This window comes from Botryllus schlosseri, chromosome 1 (genome assembly GCF_051294905.1).
Source record: "Botryllus schlosseri isolate E-star chromosome 1, Bs_hap1, whole genome shotgun sequence".
Classification (NCBI taxonomy): domain Eukaryota; kingdom Metazoa; phylum Chordata; class Ascidiacea; order Stolidobranchia; family Styelidae; genus Botryllus; species Botryllus schlosseri.
In genome coordinates, this window is record NC_137236.1 from 27,631,431 (window position 1) to 27,646,678 (window position 15,248).

At 41.3% G+C, this 15,248-nt stretch overlaps 1 protein-coding gene across 1 annotated transcript; it reads left to right on the forward strand.

The window, feature by feature from the left end:
• The first annotated feature begins 322 nt into the window (after positions 1–322).
• On the forward strand, positions 323–11,347 carry LOC145446698 (uncharacterized). Its single transcript, XM_080325051.1, has 9 exons — positions 323–560; positions 1,123–1,301; positions 4,125–4,280; positions 4,622–4,798; positions 5,116–5,294; positions 5,380–5,471; positions 6,002–6,136; positions 7,793–7,940; positions 8,705–11,347. Exons 1-9 carry the CDS (start codon positions 466–468, stop codon positions 9,569–9,571), a joined length of 2,028 nt encoding a protein of 675 aa, XP_080181177.1. The 5' UTR covers positions 323–465; the 3' UTR covers positions 9,572–11,347.
• Positions 11,348–15,248: the final 3,901 nt, after the last annotated feature.

A 15,248-nucleotide genomic window follows, 5' to 3' on the forward strand; every position in this document is an offset into this window, starting at 1 on the left:
TACTGCAACTATTATGAAAAATAAGTGAAACTCTCCACAGATTTGACTGCAACATAAACTTACCCTAGTAATAAGAGGGTGCTCGTTTCTCTGAGAGCAATTGATTTATACGATTGCGTCTGGGTAACGGCCGTAATCGTGATATATATTATCGACAAATGTGTACTTCAATTTCAGCGATAAATTGGCCAATATGATTTGAATAGGAATATAGGCATCAGCCAATTAGCACTATTTATTTTTTAACGGCGTCTCTCTCCAAGTACAAGTGACGATGTAAGCTACTCTACTGGAAGTCTGGCAGAAAGCTTATTTAAAATAAGTTGTGAGATCTGTAACAGCTGAAGTAAATAGCGGTGGTTAGCTGAGGCACATTACTTGACGATCTTAGCATTATAGAATTACAGCGGTAGCATGTTATAACTGTTGATTTCCAATTTCGCAGATTGCTAGGCCCGCTACATCATGAATTCTTATGTTCCGTTCCGGTTATTACCTGCATTTTTTCTTTTACACTTGTGGGTCGCCATGGCGCTTGCAAAGACTTTGAAATGCACCGAGTAAGTTATCATTGAAGTTAAATGATGTCTGTGTGCATGTGCAATGCTTACCTCGTTATATAATCTAAATATTGAATCTAAGAGCATACGCAGTCGGCATGCGGAATGAGTTCATGTTGTGATCTATATTACGTTGGAGCCTTATGCCCATTGATCATGCTGAGCATGTGAGAACCACATAGTTCGCAACTCTGAAACAGTTGAACACCTGATGTCTTTGGTGAGTAACGAATTCTATGCAGTGGCTGCAATCCCCTTGCATAATGCATTGCTGCAATATGATTTTAATGAAACGTAGCAAGTGCCTCCATGCTGCATGCTGCAGAGTACTTCAGATTTCCGACATAACGTGAATGACACTGAAAGTTTGTTTTGGAACGTAGGCAATACGTATGTTCAATTATTGAAATCTTTAAAACAGATTTGTAAAACATTTTGAAAATGTCTCGGCCTTTCCGACTTACAAGACCCTGTTTAGAGGCATCTGGTGAATGTCAATTCGTCCGTTTCGCATGATGGATTTGTGGTGTCTCATACAATTGGATTTTTCTTCGTCTCACAGTAAAGACCCGAGGGAGTTACTGTATGAAAAATGCATGCAAGCAGGAGACCGCGTGCTCTGGTGCGACGAATCCACGTTAAAGAGTATTCCGGATCCGGATACCGTCCACAATTGCAAAACTTGCCGAAATTCAGTCGCCCTACGCATTGAAGATAATTGCCTTAAGGAGATATCAAAATGTGAGACTCAATCTTATTTCCGTGGTGGGTGGAAGCTGTATGTCCCATGAACCGCGGGAAAAATCGCTTTAATGGGGGTAGTGTGAAATTGTTGTGATAGTGAATTGAAATTATCCCCAGTTAAATCCATGACTTTTCTATTTTCGCACATGACTGTCATGCTGTTGTGATATCTCGTCAAGTTGATTGCAAACTCAACGCTTTTGTAGTTGAAATTTTGTTGCATTCGTGCTTTTGACACATTAAGTACATTGTAAGCTTAAAATACGCCTCCCCCAAACCATACAAACGTCCTTGGAATCAAAATAAACAGGGCTGAGCGCGACAATGGAATTATTATTTTTTCGAAGACTACACATCAATAAAGGTAATCCGTATTACGACTATTATTGAGAAAAGATTCATAATATTTGCTATTGCGAGGGATACTGAAAATTTGTTTGCCCGTTGGGTTTTACGCTAAATGCGGAACTTATCAACCATCGATACGTTCGTATCGTAAGTCAAAGTCGCCTCGACTATAAGCTACCTAGACAAATAAAAAGTTCGCTTTACACCTATCTCGTTAAACTATATATTAGATGTGGTGTGCTGAGATGAACACGACGAAAAGCTCCACGAATTGAAACAACTCTAAAAATAACGGCATTCACGAAAATAACATTTTATGTACGGGATACAGATAGCTTCCCTTATGGTGTTCTGGATAGATGACGGTACAAAACACATGACTGATATGCAACTCACATATTGTGACTTACCACTGTGACTGTGTGACTGAATTGGGTCTTTGTAAAGGATGTTTTGGTCGGATTGAAATTACTATTTGCATAAGATCTGTGATGAATATTACTCTCTGCCTACCATAATAGCAGTTGGCAATGTCTGAACACTATTCTATTGCATCAAGTATTTGTCCCAGTGGATCAGGGTGGATTCAAGTATTCCGCTATGAAAACAGAACTTCCACGCATTGTAACGTTATCAATGTGGTTCGAGTTGCGCCTAATTTGTCGCCGTGCTTGGTGTTTTGACTGTTACTGTCGTGCATATTTGTACATCAAGTATATACACATAATTTCGAACAGCATTTTATAGCGTAGCATGGTACGTGGACCTGTGAGCACTGAGGATGTGTCTCACGACACCATGCGATAACTTAGCATGTGACACTTGAACACTTGGATTACTGTGATAGTTGGGCTAGCGGTAGATTAAGGGTTAAGTTCGGGTGAGAGTAATAGTTGTGTGCAGATGCGACGTCGTATGCTCGAGTGTTGCTTGCTGATGCGTAGTTATTCACTGAGTCGCATGCTCAAATGTCGTGACATCTGGTAGCAAACATTTGTACTGGTATTTTTGCGAGTAGCCCAAAAGGACTGCTCAACGTAGCTGGCCATGGTGGGGATTATGGTAGTGTATGGTCCCGCGATAATGATGTTCCACTGCCGAAGACGGGCGAGAGTGAACATTTTCCAAAATATCTTAAGCAAAGAACGATTTCAATAACTGTTGAAGATGTATCGCACATTCGTGCTGTGTGAGTCGTCCTAATTGGTGTCGCTATGAAATCGGCAGTCGTCGTCAATTCGGAGAGCACAAACAACGGCATTCGTCGGCGTGAAGCGCTCGACTGATTGCAGACGTATACCGAGACTACCATGTCGTTCTGTAACTTTAAAAGTAAACAGAAACGTCGCTGCCAGAATTGTCTGCTGTGATCGAGGACACATTATCGGATATGAGCGAATGTCGCCAGCGCTATCCTGTTGTGGCGGGCGCTTACATATTTCACGCCATTCAACCGTTTTTTTTTATGGGAGAATGACTATTTCTTTAAAAGCAGATGTCATATTTCGCAGCATACTACGTAATACACATCATATCCAAATATTTTCTCTGAGCAAGCTGTTATTCCACAAAACATGGCTATAAAGATATGACTGAAATTGGAGGAGTCTTCTACGATATCAGTTGTGACGCGATCTGCAAGTTTCCTGAAGGCTAGTTAAAAATATTGTTGTTTAACATGCGCTTTCAGCACGACGGATTACCATTAAACTACAGATCGCTGTGACAGTTCCGCATACTTATTTTCTATTACGTAGACCGGTGACATCCGATATCGGGTATTCCAGAATAAATGCGCGTATAATGTCACTGAGCTTATTGTAAAGACCCCGAACGAAAGTACGTGGGTATTCCAATGCCTTTGGTTCTGCTTTCCCCTGTTGGATTTAAATCAAATCAGGCAAAAGTATGCATTCGGTCGCTCAAGGGGACAATGGGTGGATCCAGTAACAGATGGCCATGAGACGTAACATCGATTTATTAGCTCGGTGAAAAGCTCACCCTTGACTCATCCGCTCAAGATTGACGCAGAACATTCAAAGGCCATAAATTCTGCAATTGGCAGACACTTGTTGGATAAACCAGCCTGTGTAAAAATTTATCGAGAGAACAGATTTCGCGTCCTCGGAATGGGCCGTTCACACCTTCATTTGTGTGCCTTGGAGTCGACCTTTATCAAAATACGCCAGCCAAGGCTGTGTCAACAGAAAGGGTTCGTGTACCATTTAAAAATGGTACATTGGACGCTCTCGTATTCGACATTTCATGCTGGTGACGTCATATTTGGTGATATGATTGTTGATGCACGATGTTCTTTTAAATTATGTACTAGTTGCTAACGATTACCCCTGACGAGTGTCAGCCGAACATAGTCGGGTTCATTTCAATATGAATATAGGCTACAATTCTTTTGAGAATTATGTATGATCTTGTTTGACTATAATTACTTGATCCGAACCCGTTCTCCCGCAGCCGAAATCGCGAAATATCCGAATCTCAGGAGGTTCAACTGCACGTTAAACTTCATCGCAACTATCGAAGCATCCACTTTCCGTGGGAACGGAAAGTTAGGTGCTCTGGATTTCAGCAGTAATCGAATCAAAGGAATTCAGCGTAACGCGTTTCGTGGTGAGTTCCTCGTAATGACTGAACTGACTGGCCTTGATTTTATTCTAGCGATGCTACCCACAACGTGTTTTAGGAAGCCCAGCAAATGAATCAACTATCTTTAACATTGTTCAATGTTTCATCAATTTCCTATCGTTTCCACGCATTAACATGGACCCGAGTTGCAACAGAATAAAACTCCACCCTACCTTTTGTGGTCAAACAAGCAATGACATTTCTATGCTTCGCGGAATTCTATTGTCACTGATGTATCCGTTTGTGATAGAAAATATATTTTGTCCCACACCCGAACAAGATACCTTATTATCGGATCATATGAATTTCAAATGTTACGATTTCAGGGTTGACAAAGCTCGAATCTTTGAACCTCACCAATAACCGCATAAGTCAGATATCGTCGACCATGTTCACCGACCTTGTGTCGCTAAAGGAGCTGTCGTTGCAGGGGAATAGGCTGCAAGTTTTGCGATCGAGGTCGTTCTACATCTTGAAAAATTTGAAAGTGCTGAATCTGAGTGGTGAGTGAACTCTGCTTATTCTGTCTGTCAAAAATCGTATAACCCGCTGGTCTCCAGCTGGTACGTTAATTCATGTCGAGATATATCTCAGGAGTGAAGTTGGTGCCACACTGTATGGTGGTAGTACAAACTTTACTATTTTACATTGAAGTTAAAATAGGGTACATCATAATGTCATCATACTTTTCCTCTATCGCAATCGAAACTTGACAGCTGTTTAGTTACCAAACAATTTGCATCCATGACTGCCAGGTGACCCAGGTCTCTTTTAAGCTGTCAAAAAGTAACCGAATCTGTAAATCTCCATCTATTTGCAGGCAACAAAATAAGTTACATTCAATCAAAGGCGTTCGCGAACCTGAAGAATTTAGAGCGGTTGCACCTCGACGGAAACGAATTATCCAAGCTAGACCAAGATCTATTTTCTTACACCCCGAATTTGCAAGTGTTGACGCTTTCCTACAATTCGTTTACTGCCGTTCCTGTCTTTTCAGTGGTAAGAAAGGATCTGACATTTTATGGAAGTCATACTCATCCAAAAGTCACACACCTTGTCATTTCAATTCTCTGCTTCATTGCAGAATACCCTCTGGAATCTGCACACGTTAAATCTGGCGCACAATCTGTTAGAAGAGCTGACGATCGCAACCATGACCAACCTCTCTAAACTACAGTAAGTATAAAACGCTCAATTGCCGCTCCGTAAATTCATCATTCGTTGCATGTTAACCGTGCCGAATGTAACAGTGCCGTTTGGTGTGAATTAGATGCTATAGGATTTTTAACGACATGGATACGAATGTTTAGCCATATTCAAATCTGATTTGATGTAAGATGTATGCTGACGTGGATTGCGATTGGATTCAGACATACAGCTCGTGAATGAATTTGTGTGGCTCCTTGACCTGAGGTCAGATTTAAGCACGAAAATAATGAATTCATGCTATGTACTTGTAATCAGGGTGGAGTTTGAAAACATATCTACTCAACTATGCTAGGAGTATATACGAAAATAATAATAGCTAGTGTTTCAAAAACAGCGTGAATTTAGGAACGCAACCAAGCCATAATATTGTCATGTCAAGAGTCGGAGACAGATCCATATTCCACAGTCAACGTGGCGAAAGATATCTCGAATATGTCGTAGTTTAATGGTTGTCTTAACTTGAGAGAAACGGACTTACACTCCCTTCTTCGTTTCAGAAATCTCTCTTTGCAAAATAATTCGCTACTCTCGATACCAGAGGACTCATTTCAACGTATGCCTCGTTTGCGATACTTGAATTTGTCCTCAAACCGCATGGAAGAGATCGGAGAATGCGCATTTTGCCACAACTGGTAAGTAGGCATGGCAAGTTCGCCATCACTTCAAGCTTCTCTATACTACACTGCGATATTTGTTCCATTACTAGAGATGGTGTGAACGTGAAATTCACGTTCGCGTTCTGTGTGTGAACCTCAGAAATTGAGATGTTCAGTGTTCACGTTCACAAACGAACCTTGGTAGGTTCTGCACTGTGGACATTTTTCACATTATACAAATTCCACTTCATTATAAAATCTTTAGTTTAAATTTATTGCATTTCAACTGCGGACCACTCTATGCATGGCGCTTGCTTTGTTACAAAAGTTAGCTCGAAATATCCAGCTTTGCGTATGTAAATATTTAGTGACTCTCTGCTGTGAGCTTGACCCGCAATCACACAATATCAAGAGCGAAATACACTGCATGTAGTCAGCGAATGATACCTACTCAGCCAATCAATGAGATTGATAGCGTTGTCTGATGTAAAAAATCTAGCATGCAGACGTATGGGGTCGATCTGGACTTCATATGTTTACTGTGTCATAAAAACCAAATCCGTGCGATTGGGGTGTTGGCTACTGCTGGATAACTTGTTAATGGGGTAATATCGGTAGCAAGTATAGAAATCCGTTTTACAATCTGCTCAGTATCAACGTCAGCAATACTCAGACGCCAAATACATTGTCTGTCTGGTCTGGGCCATCAAGGCATAAGCCTATATTACCTTGCACGTCCTCGTCGAAATTGTTGGCAAAGCGACGGATGATATTGATTTCATGGGAATATTTTATTATTTGATTTCCTCAGTTGAAACGTCAATATTACATCAGCATTGTGGCATTATGTGGCCCGAGTCGTCGCTAGGTATCGTGTAAATTTATATAGGCTATATCACTTCACTGAAATATAGGGTTGGAATAAGCAATATGACGTCACGTGACGTCATGAGGTTCACGTTCGCGTTCACACAGAACCTTTCAAAAAGGTTCTCGTTCACACGAACCTGAACCTTTTAGAGTTCCCACCATCCCTATCCATTACCGATACCTAACGTCGACCTGAAGCTTTTTCTTCGTGTCCTGTCTCTTGATATTCACGCCCTGTAAAAGCACACTTGGTTCAGTCACTGCATGAATGTATTCCAGTCGGACCGTGATTTTAGTCATGGTTATTAATGCGTCAACTACTATTCGTGGAATACGATACCCATTCTCTTCAGTTCTCCTGAAGCCCGTGACTATCCGTGGTTGATAATATTGTCGGCAACGGGAAAGTGGTCTTGTGCTACAATTTATGACGTGTGTAGCCACCGTATAATTCTGAGGTGTAATTAACATATCTTTACACGATTGCTATACGGATACCGTTCGGAACATCAGCACATGCATGCTAATACACATACTAAACACACTGGCATGCGGCACATTCTGCTATTGATTTATAGCATTCCGAAAACGTGTCTTCCCGTAGCGTATGTAGGTACTAAGACCCAATTACGGATCATTAAACCAGGTATGTATCGTGCGTACCAATACTAGGTCGTTCATGCCGAATATCGCCTGAAAGTCCATTAGTGATCGAAATGCTGTGAGGTAGTCGACTTTTTTTACATAATATCATTATTCTAAAAACCGAATAACATGCTATCATCGGTTAGCTGACTAAACGCAATGTGTCTTGTTCTGTAGCAATCTGGAAGTGCTGAGTTTAAGCAACAACGCGTTGAAGACACCTCACCTGCAATGGTTCACGTCACTGATTGACCACGGCGCCTTTAACGGAATTGAAATTCATGGGAACGAATGGAAGTGTGGTTGCGATACCATAGCGTTCTACGTAAGTTAATTTCATTACGATCGCGTAGCCAAAGTCAGTACGCTGACGTTCATGCTATCAGAGGGGGTCGACGTATTCGGTAGTTATACTGGAGCAGTAGAAGTACCACCGTATATTTTTTTCCTCAAATACAAGTGGAAGTAGGAATTTTTAGGGCATGGCAAAATTACATAAAAGAAAAGTAGAAAAAATTCGAAAAAAGTAGAAAAAAAGTAGAAAAAATTTGATTCGGTTGATTGGTCACATATTTTGGTAGCATATCGCATGGGGCAAATTTCGTAATTGTTGGTGCATCCTCGCAAATAACGCTGGAATAGTACTGTCACTGCAAATAGAGTCAATTTTTGAAAGCGTGATTTATGTTGAGCGATCGGGATACGTCGGCTCTCACAATTTCACTGATAAGAGAGACGCAAACATATCTAATAACTGCTTTGCACTGCTCAACATGCAAAGTGTTGGAATTAAGTCGTTCTACCTGAAAAACGGGTAGACGTGTAAAGCAAAGTTACTGAAAACAGAACCACTTGAGTGTGTCGTACCAGTAAGCAATACGTTATTGAGCATACTCTTAAAAAGTGGAAGTACTTCGATATACTGGTCGTCTCTGACTCTATAGAAATGATTTTATTGACAGGTCTTGAACGTACATTATGCAATGCAATAGTAAACAAATTATTGTTGATGACTGAAACCGCCAGCATTTATACAGCCCGGTTTTCCTCGAATTCCACCGTTTTCAATAAGCATATTCGGCATTTTAGGACTTTCTCACCGAGCTGGAATCAATGTGGACAGAACCGCTCAACATAAACTGCAGCTGGCCGAAGAAACATCACGGGAAAAACCTGTTCGCCGTAATCCACGACCTCCGCGATCTCGAATGCAGTGACAAACACTACGAACCCGTACAGCGCCAGTGCAACGGTACTTCTCTTCTGACAACGAAGACCGAGACCCACGTTTTCAACTCCACGCCCAGATTCACTAGTACCACCGAGACGGCACCGGAAACAACATTTTATAAAGAATACACTGGTTTTTCAAAATGGTCAGGTGTAACCGACGATAACACCACGGCACCGACGAAGTCTAATTCGTGGTTATTAGTAGGGATACTTGGGGGTGTCGTGTTCGCGATATTGCTCATGTTCTCAGTGTGCTTCGTTTATCGCCTCGGTAAGAAGTCCGTAAAGCCTAAAAAGCAATGCGATGACATCGAGTCTCAAGAGGACAGCAGACACGAAGGCGCTGAAGATCCAATGATCCCCGCTCGGACACCTAGCAACGGTACTACCATCACTTCCCTCAGCGTCGAGAGTTATTCATTGAATGAATACGAAACAGCGCCTACTCAACCGCAGGATGACCTAACAAGTTCGATGTCTGATTCGGGAAAGTCTACCGCGTCGCGTTGTTCCCCAAGCGAGGTGGACGTTAGTATGGACGACGGGCTTAGTCTTCATACGACAAACACATATTCGTCCTCGGAAATATCAAAGCAAACATCTGAGGACTACGGGCGTGGCCACACCATCCCCAAAGAAGTAACGACGGGGCATGCTGAGGACGTTTCGCTTTTATCGCGATGTGATCCGATTGGTGGGAATGATTCTGGTGGTGTCCATTGAAACCGTATCATTGCCGGTATTGCTTATACATCAGAACTGCGAAGCAGTCAGGGTCGCTTCGGGACACTGCAGTAACATCGGTCAGTGAAGCTGGGGCGATAACATAACACTTACACCATCTGCTCCGCCGATCGCTAGCTTGTAAGTATACTTGCAACTATGTTGATCGACTCAAACCTTAGCAAGCGATTGCTGGCGATCGAATGGGTTTGATTACGATAACACTATTGCGGCGATCCATTGTAAATGGGGGCAAGTGTCGCACTATACACAAGTTTTAATATTACGTGCTAAACATGTTATCAAAGTCCAACCACTTTGGTATTTTTTAAACGGAGAGAGTCACCAAGTTCAATTATTTTACCATGCATTTTTATTCTACTTCATAGAAGCAACTGATACTTCTCAATTTTGTTACATATTGCTGCGCGCGAAAAATGCACTGGGCGCTAAATGGCGTGGTCTAACTCCATGAAAGTTAACAATAAATTGGGCACCACTGCTGGTTTGGAAATTTCAAACAAGCAGAGCTTTCATGCATCTGCTTTATTTATCTTGTATTTTCAGCCGTACATCTCTCCGTATTACATAGGGTGAAACACGGACTGCCATCGAGTGCGTCGTCCCGTGCATTTTTATACTCTATTATCCGTTTTCAAAAATTAAGTGAAACTACAGTTGCCTTATAGAAGTATTGAGACACGCGTCAATCCATTGAAATACCCAATTTGGATCTGCAATGCCTGTTGGTCAGCCGTATATTGGATTGCAATGTTTCAATGGTTCCATCACTCGCTTTTCACTTGCACTTATCATGCGCCCAATTGTTAGCGAGCGAAGTTAGATACCGTTAATGTACCTTTGAAGACATTACTACAAGATTATTCCATGCGTGTAGTAAGCTTCACGGTATACGAAGTTGATATTTTAATTTGTGCTTAACTGCATCATATTACCTACTTATACATCAGTTAATTGGTTGCAAGTTCCTCTCAAATTATTCAATCTACGCATTGCTCCAAAACCTAACTCGGCCAATTCCTTTTATTATGCAACTCAATGAGTAGTACAAACTGTTCACATATATACGCATGCAATTTCTGACTATAGTTTAAACTTTGTCGAATCTTATCTATGCACGTGCTCGTCGATATATACAATATCCCCATAATGATCGATAGAGCCACACGAACATGATACTTGTACAATGTACATAGTGATGTTTTCATTTCATTCGTATGTCTCTGTCTTAGGTAATGGGGGATTTATTCGTATGTTATTGACTTGAACAATTTGAATATTTTTCTCTTACATTTACACATCGCACGTAATGCGACCTGGATAATTACTTTGGACTCGCTATTTAGTATTTTCATCCTATTTCGTGCATTGCAAAAATATAAGTATTCTCATAGAATTCAAGATCTGTTTCAACCGAGGCTACAGTACATAAAGGTTTATTCACTGGTGGTTGAAAGTTTAGAATTAGGGTCAGGCAAAATCGATTATACCTGAGTGATTCGATGTTTACATCTTGATGTTTGTGATATTCATGATGCTTTCTGGCTACTATGGTCATTTATAACAGGTCGAAAATCTTCATTATCATTCCGTTGTTGCTGCATTATAGCACGGTCCACTTCTAGGCTGTTTTAAGACACCACTTACGCAGACCAGGTGGCAACGTGGAGCCTAGATAAACTATCTACACTTGGGAAAGGATTCTGGAGTCGAACCCGCAATCAATTGATGCTGCAGCTGTTAATCATACCACAAGCTATCCATTTGCATCTTACGACCCCGATTAGCAACTTGGCCAACATCTCCCAGGGCCTCACCTATTACGAAAATAGACATCATAAGTCGAATACGTCATGGCTCGTCTGATGGCGGGTGGATAATCACTGTTGGAGTCGAGTTCTGTATTACAGTATCATTCAATACGACGTCACACAAGAGAGACTTACCGGCCGAAAGCATATAAAATCTTTCATGTGACTACCACAAAGTGTTGCATGCTATATTTCAGTTGTCGGGAATCTATGGCTCGCGAGCCATATATGGCTCTTTTGGGTAAAAGATATGGCCCTTTGCCAAATATTCATTTTTGTACTGAATTGATCAATATTGCAGCGACTTGTTGGTAAATTTTCAAAATAATTATTCTCGTGGCAGTATAAACATGTCTTTGAGAGGTAACGACAATGCCGTTTTCAGGTTTAGAAGCTCGGACCCCCTCTTTTCAAAATCATCAAATCGCGAATTCTATGTAACCGGCTCGAAATCTTTAACTGTGCGATACGTTGATTAATCAAAGAGCATATAGCAGGCATGGCCACGCCCATTTCAATCCGTAGTTTTCAAATACACATTGCCTTCCTGATCCACGACGCGAAGTGAGCTGTTGTGGATGTGACTTTCACAATTACCAACTTGAATTACAAACAAAGCCATAGCTATCCACGTGCTTGATTGGTAAGTAGCTCTGTGTAGTATACCGGCGATAAAATGTAGACGTGTAGCGCAACGTTATGTTACAGCCGAATACTTTTGAGATTTGAGAGGTCGATAAGTATTAAGATTTTCGGAATCAGTGTGGCAGTCACATTTGATTAATATCAGTTATAACAAATTCTAAGCTACTTACGATGAATTATCAATGGTAAGGCTTGGCCCGTCTGTGCCTTACCTCTCGTTTCGAGCTTTATTTTCGAACGATAAATACCAGTTTTTACAGAGTAAATATGGCGCAAACAAAGAAAACCATGTAGTGAGTTCGAATTAGTGCTACCATGACGTCACGAATTTTCAATTGTGACGTAACAGTTGATTGTCATGTATGGCTCTTTAGGAGTTGAGATGGAAAAAATAGGGTCAATATGGCTCTTCGGACAAAAAAGGATTCCGACCACTGCTATATTTGATACAGAACATAGAGGATGTGTTTCGCAGTCAAAAACGACGACACAGGAATACTGTTATGATGGTGCTGATTGTCAGACCGTGCGTTCCGGTAAATTTTGTGTCCGTGGAAAAGTTCTCCCTTGTTGGCGTAGTGGTGACGATAAGCTCCTGCTACCCGGTCGGTCATGGTTCGATTTCGCGTCGAAGGTTTATCTGCGCTGCGCTCTTTCCCCGCGTCGCTGTTCTCACGGCGACAAAAAAGAACAGGAAAAGACCCGATGAAAGAACGCGCTCACAAGGAATGGAAAAGAGCAAGAAAAAGGCACGGAATAGAGATTAACATTAAAAAAGAACTCTGACATCGGACATTTAGCCGAGGTGGATGCCAGTTGAGAGTCCGTAACTGGTCGTTCAGCATCCTCCTATATGTTCTTTACATCGCATTGCACTTGTGTGTGTCTTGATCAGATGAAAATAATATCTGCTGATTAACGATCAACGATTGACGATTAATGAATAACGATTAACGATTAACCGTTGCTTCCAATATCGAGATCAGAAACGTGGACTTGTCAATCTTTCCCACCGATATAAGGTTTGTATTGGAGGGTTGGGCCGCACGAGTTCTACGCTGATGTCGTAATGGCGGCGTTAACCAATTCACACACACATAGTGAGTATGTGGGACCGTGGAAACATTGCTAAGCATGTTTTAGGTCCCTAATTTTGAAACGAAAATTCTGTAGGCTAGTTATGCACTATCTTAACTCAGAGGAAGGTGAATAGCAGTATACTACCTTCCTTGGCATGCGGACGTTTGTGGTCATGTTTAGTTCAAACCGGAACTGTCGGGTGCCGTAATGTTTACGTCAACTCGCGCTGTCTATTTTTGGCAATATTTCTTTTAACGTCGACTAACGAAATGCCAGATCAGGTAAGCGACCATGCCGTTACCTGCGATTTTTATGAGAAAAAGTAAACGGAAAGCCCCAGTCGTTCAGCTATATCTATATATGTTGGTGTTGCTTTGCTCGTCGGAATTTGGTTGATAACGACAGGTGCAATCGACCGTCAAGAATAAATGAAATCACTCAAGCGTGTCATAAATCAGCGGTTGCAAAAGATTTGCAGAAACAAGATGGATTTTAAGAAATCCGGTAAACAAAAATAGATCATTAATAATTACCGCCTGTAACGACATGCGTATATACGCTCGGGGATACGGTGTCATATTGGGGGAATCACTGTATTAGCGTCAGTGCGGTAGTACTGCGTTCCGTTGCTGACAAAAATTCACGTATTTAAGGAAACGAAGCCTATGGTGGCTCATGAAACGAGTAAAATACGAATTGCATGGGATTTGGAAGTTATTCGTACGCTTAAAAGTTTATTGACAATAAAAAAAACTATGAAATCATGATAACAATACCCAAGGTCAATGATCAATGTGTGTTACGAATGACATATAGCTGCGTTAATGTTCATGTTCAATTGTTCATGCCCGTCTGCTCTCCCTGTTAATTATTGATAGCAAAAATAAAACTGGTACAAGGAATATGTATATAATAGTCAGCGACTACCTAAAAACAAAACAGGGCAACAGTATAGCATCACAAACACTAATCTCATTTGAATGTCTGAATATTGCAACGCGCGAATATTCAAATACAGAGTCTCTATGCTCGGTATTTGAATACCGGTTCAGCCACACGCTCTCTATAATTCTAATTCCCCTTTATTTATATCGAAACAAGTTGTTTCTGGCATTAGGACACGGTCAATTGGTCTTTTAACATTTCGAATCTCAACCAGTCAAGAATTGTCAGTCCTCAGTCGCAGTCGAACCAACAACCGATACGCGCTTAAGTGGTTGAACATTCTACTACGCTATATGTCGACTGCAACGATGCACCTGCTTCGTATTGAGGAACGTGTAAATCATGTCGGAGGTCAGGATGGGTGGTAAATGCGATTACGACTAGTAACGGGAAGAATGATTCGTGTATTAATTGCACGATCCGAGTGAGATAATTTTTTCCGAGAACCCAAGGTGTTGCCATTGCGAGTTACTTTCTGAACGACATAATTGTAGTTTCGATATTTACTTTTCATCGCGGAATTCTTTAAACCTTCGCAGCACCTAAAACATACTGCAGTATATCACAAAACGGCGCACGTTAGCGAAAGGGGCATTGCTGTGAAACATTAATGGGCCAGCAGCATTATCAAAAAAGCGCGATGAAAATAACATGGTAGAAAATACAAACTCATCTTCAATCTAGTCATCTCGTCATCCGGTCTTCCATCGAACACTTCACTCTAAATTTAGAAGTGTTGTTCAACCCGGAAAATTGAACACGAAACGTGATCCAAAATTGAACACTTAGAAGTGTGGCGAGGATTTCATCTCGGGAATTCGCTGGACGTCAAGACACACACTCAAATCATACATATAACTTGTGACCATACGCCAGTCATGGTCATTATTTACTGCAAATAATTGGGCCTTGGGAGTGTTGTGGTACGCCGGGGAGGTTGGAGGTCTAAATCGAAAACCCATCCTTCATAAATGCCAATTAGCTCTCCCATATTTATGAGTTCATTGGCAGTGAGCAATCGGTATGAAGTTATTGCGCTTCGACCGGACAACACGACGGCACAGAGAACAACAGGGAACAACAGGTGCCACACTGATTTGCAATCCATATTCATAATAATATTGTCGTTTCGTATGAAATTACAATTCAATTGTTTTGTTTTCTTAACACCTTGT

What these genes read in the sequence shown, in the direction of transcription:
- LOC145446698 (XM_080325051.1), top strand. Translation starts at nt 466, where the DNA reads ATGAATTCTTATGTTCCGTTCCGGTTATTACCTGCATTTTTTCTTTTA. An exon ending in ACCAACCTCTCTAAACTACA is followed by an intron (nt 5,472 to 6,001) that starts GTAAGTATAAAA and finishes TCTTCGTTTCAG; the next exon opens with AAATCTCTCTTTGCAAAATA. An exon ending in TGCGCATTTTGCCACAACTG is followed by an intron (nt 6,137 to 7,792) that starts GTAAGTAGGCAT and finishes CTTGTTCTGTAG; the next exon opens with CAATCTGGAAGTGCTGAGTT.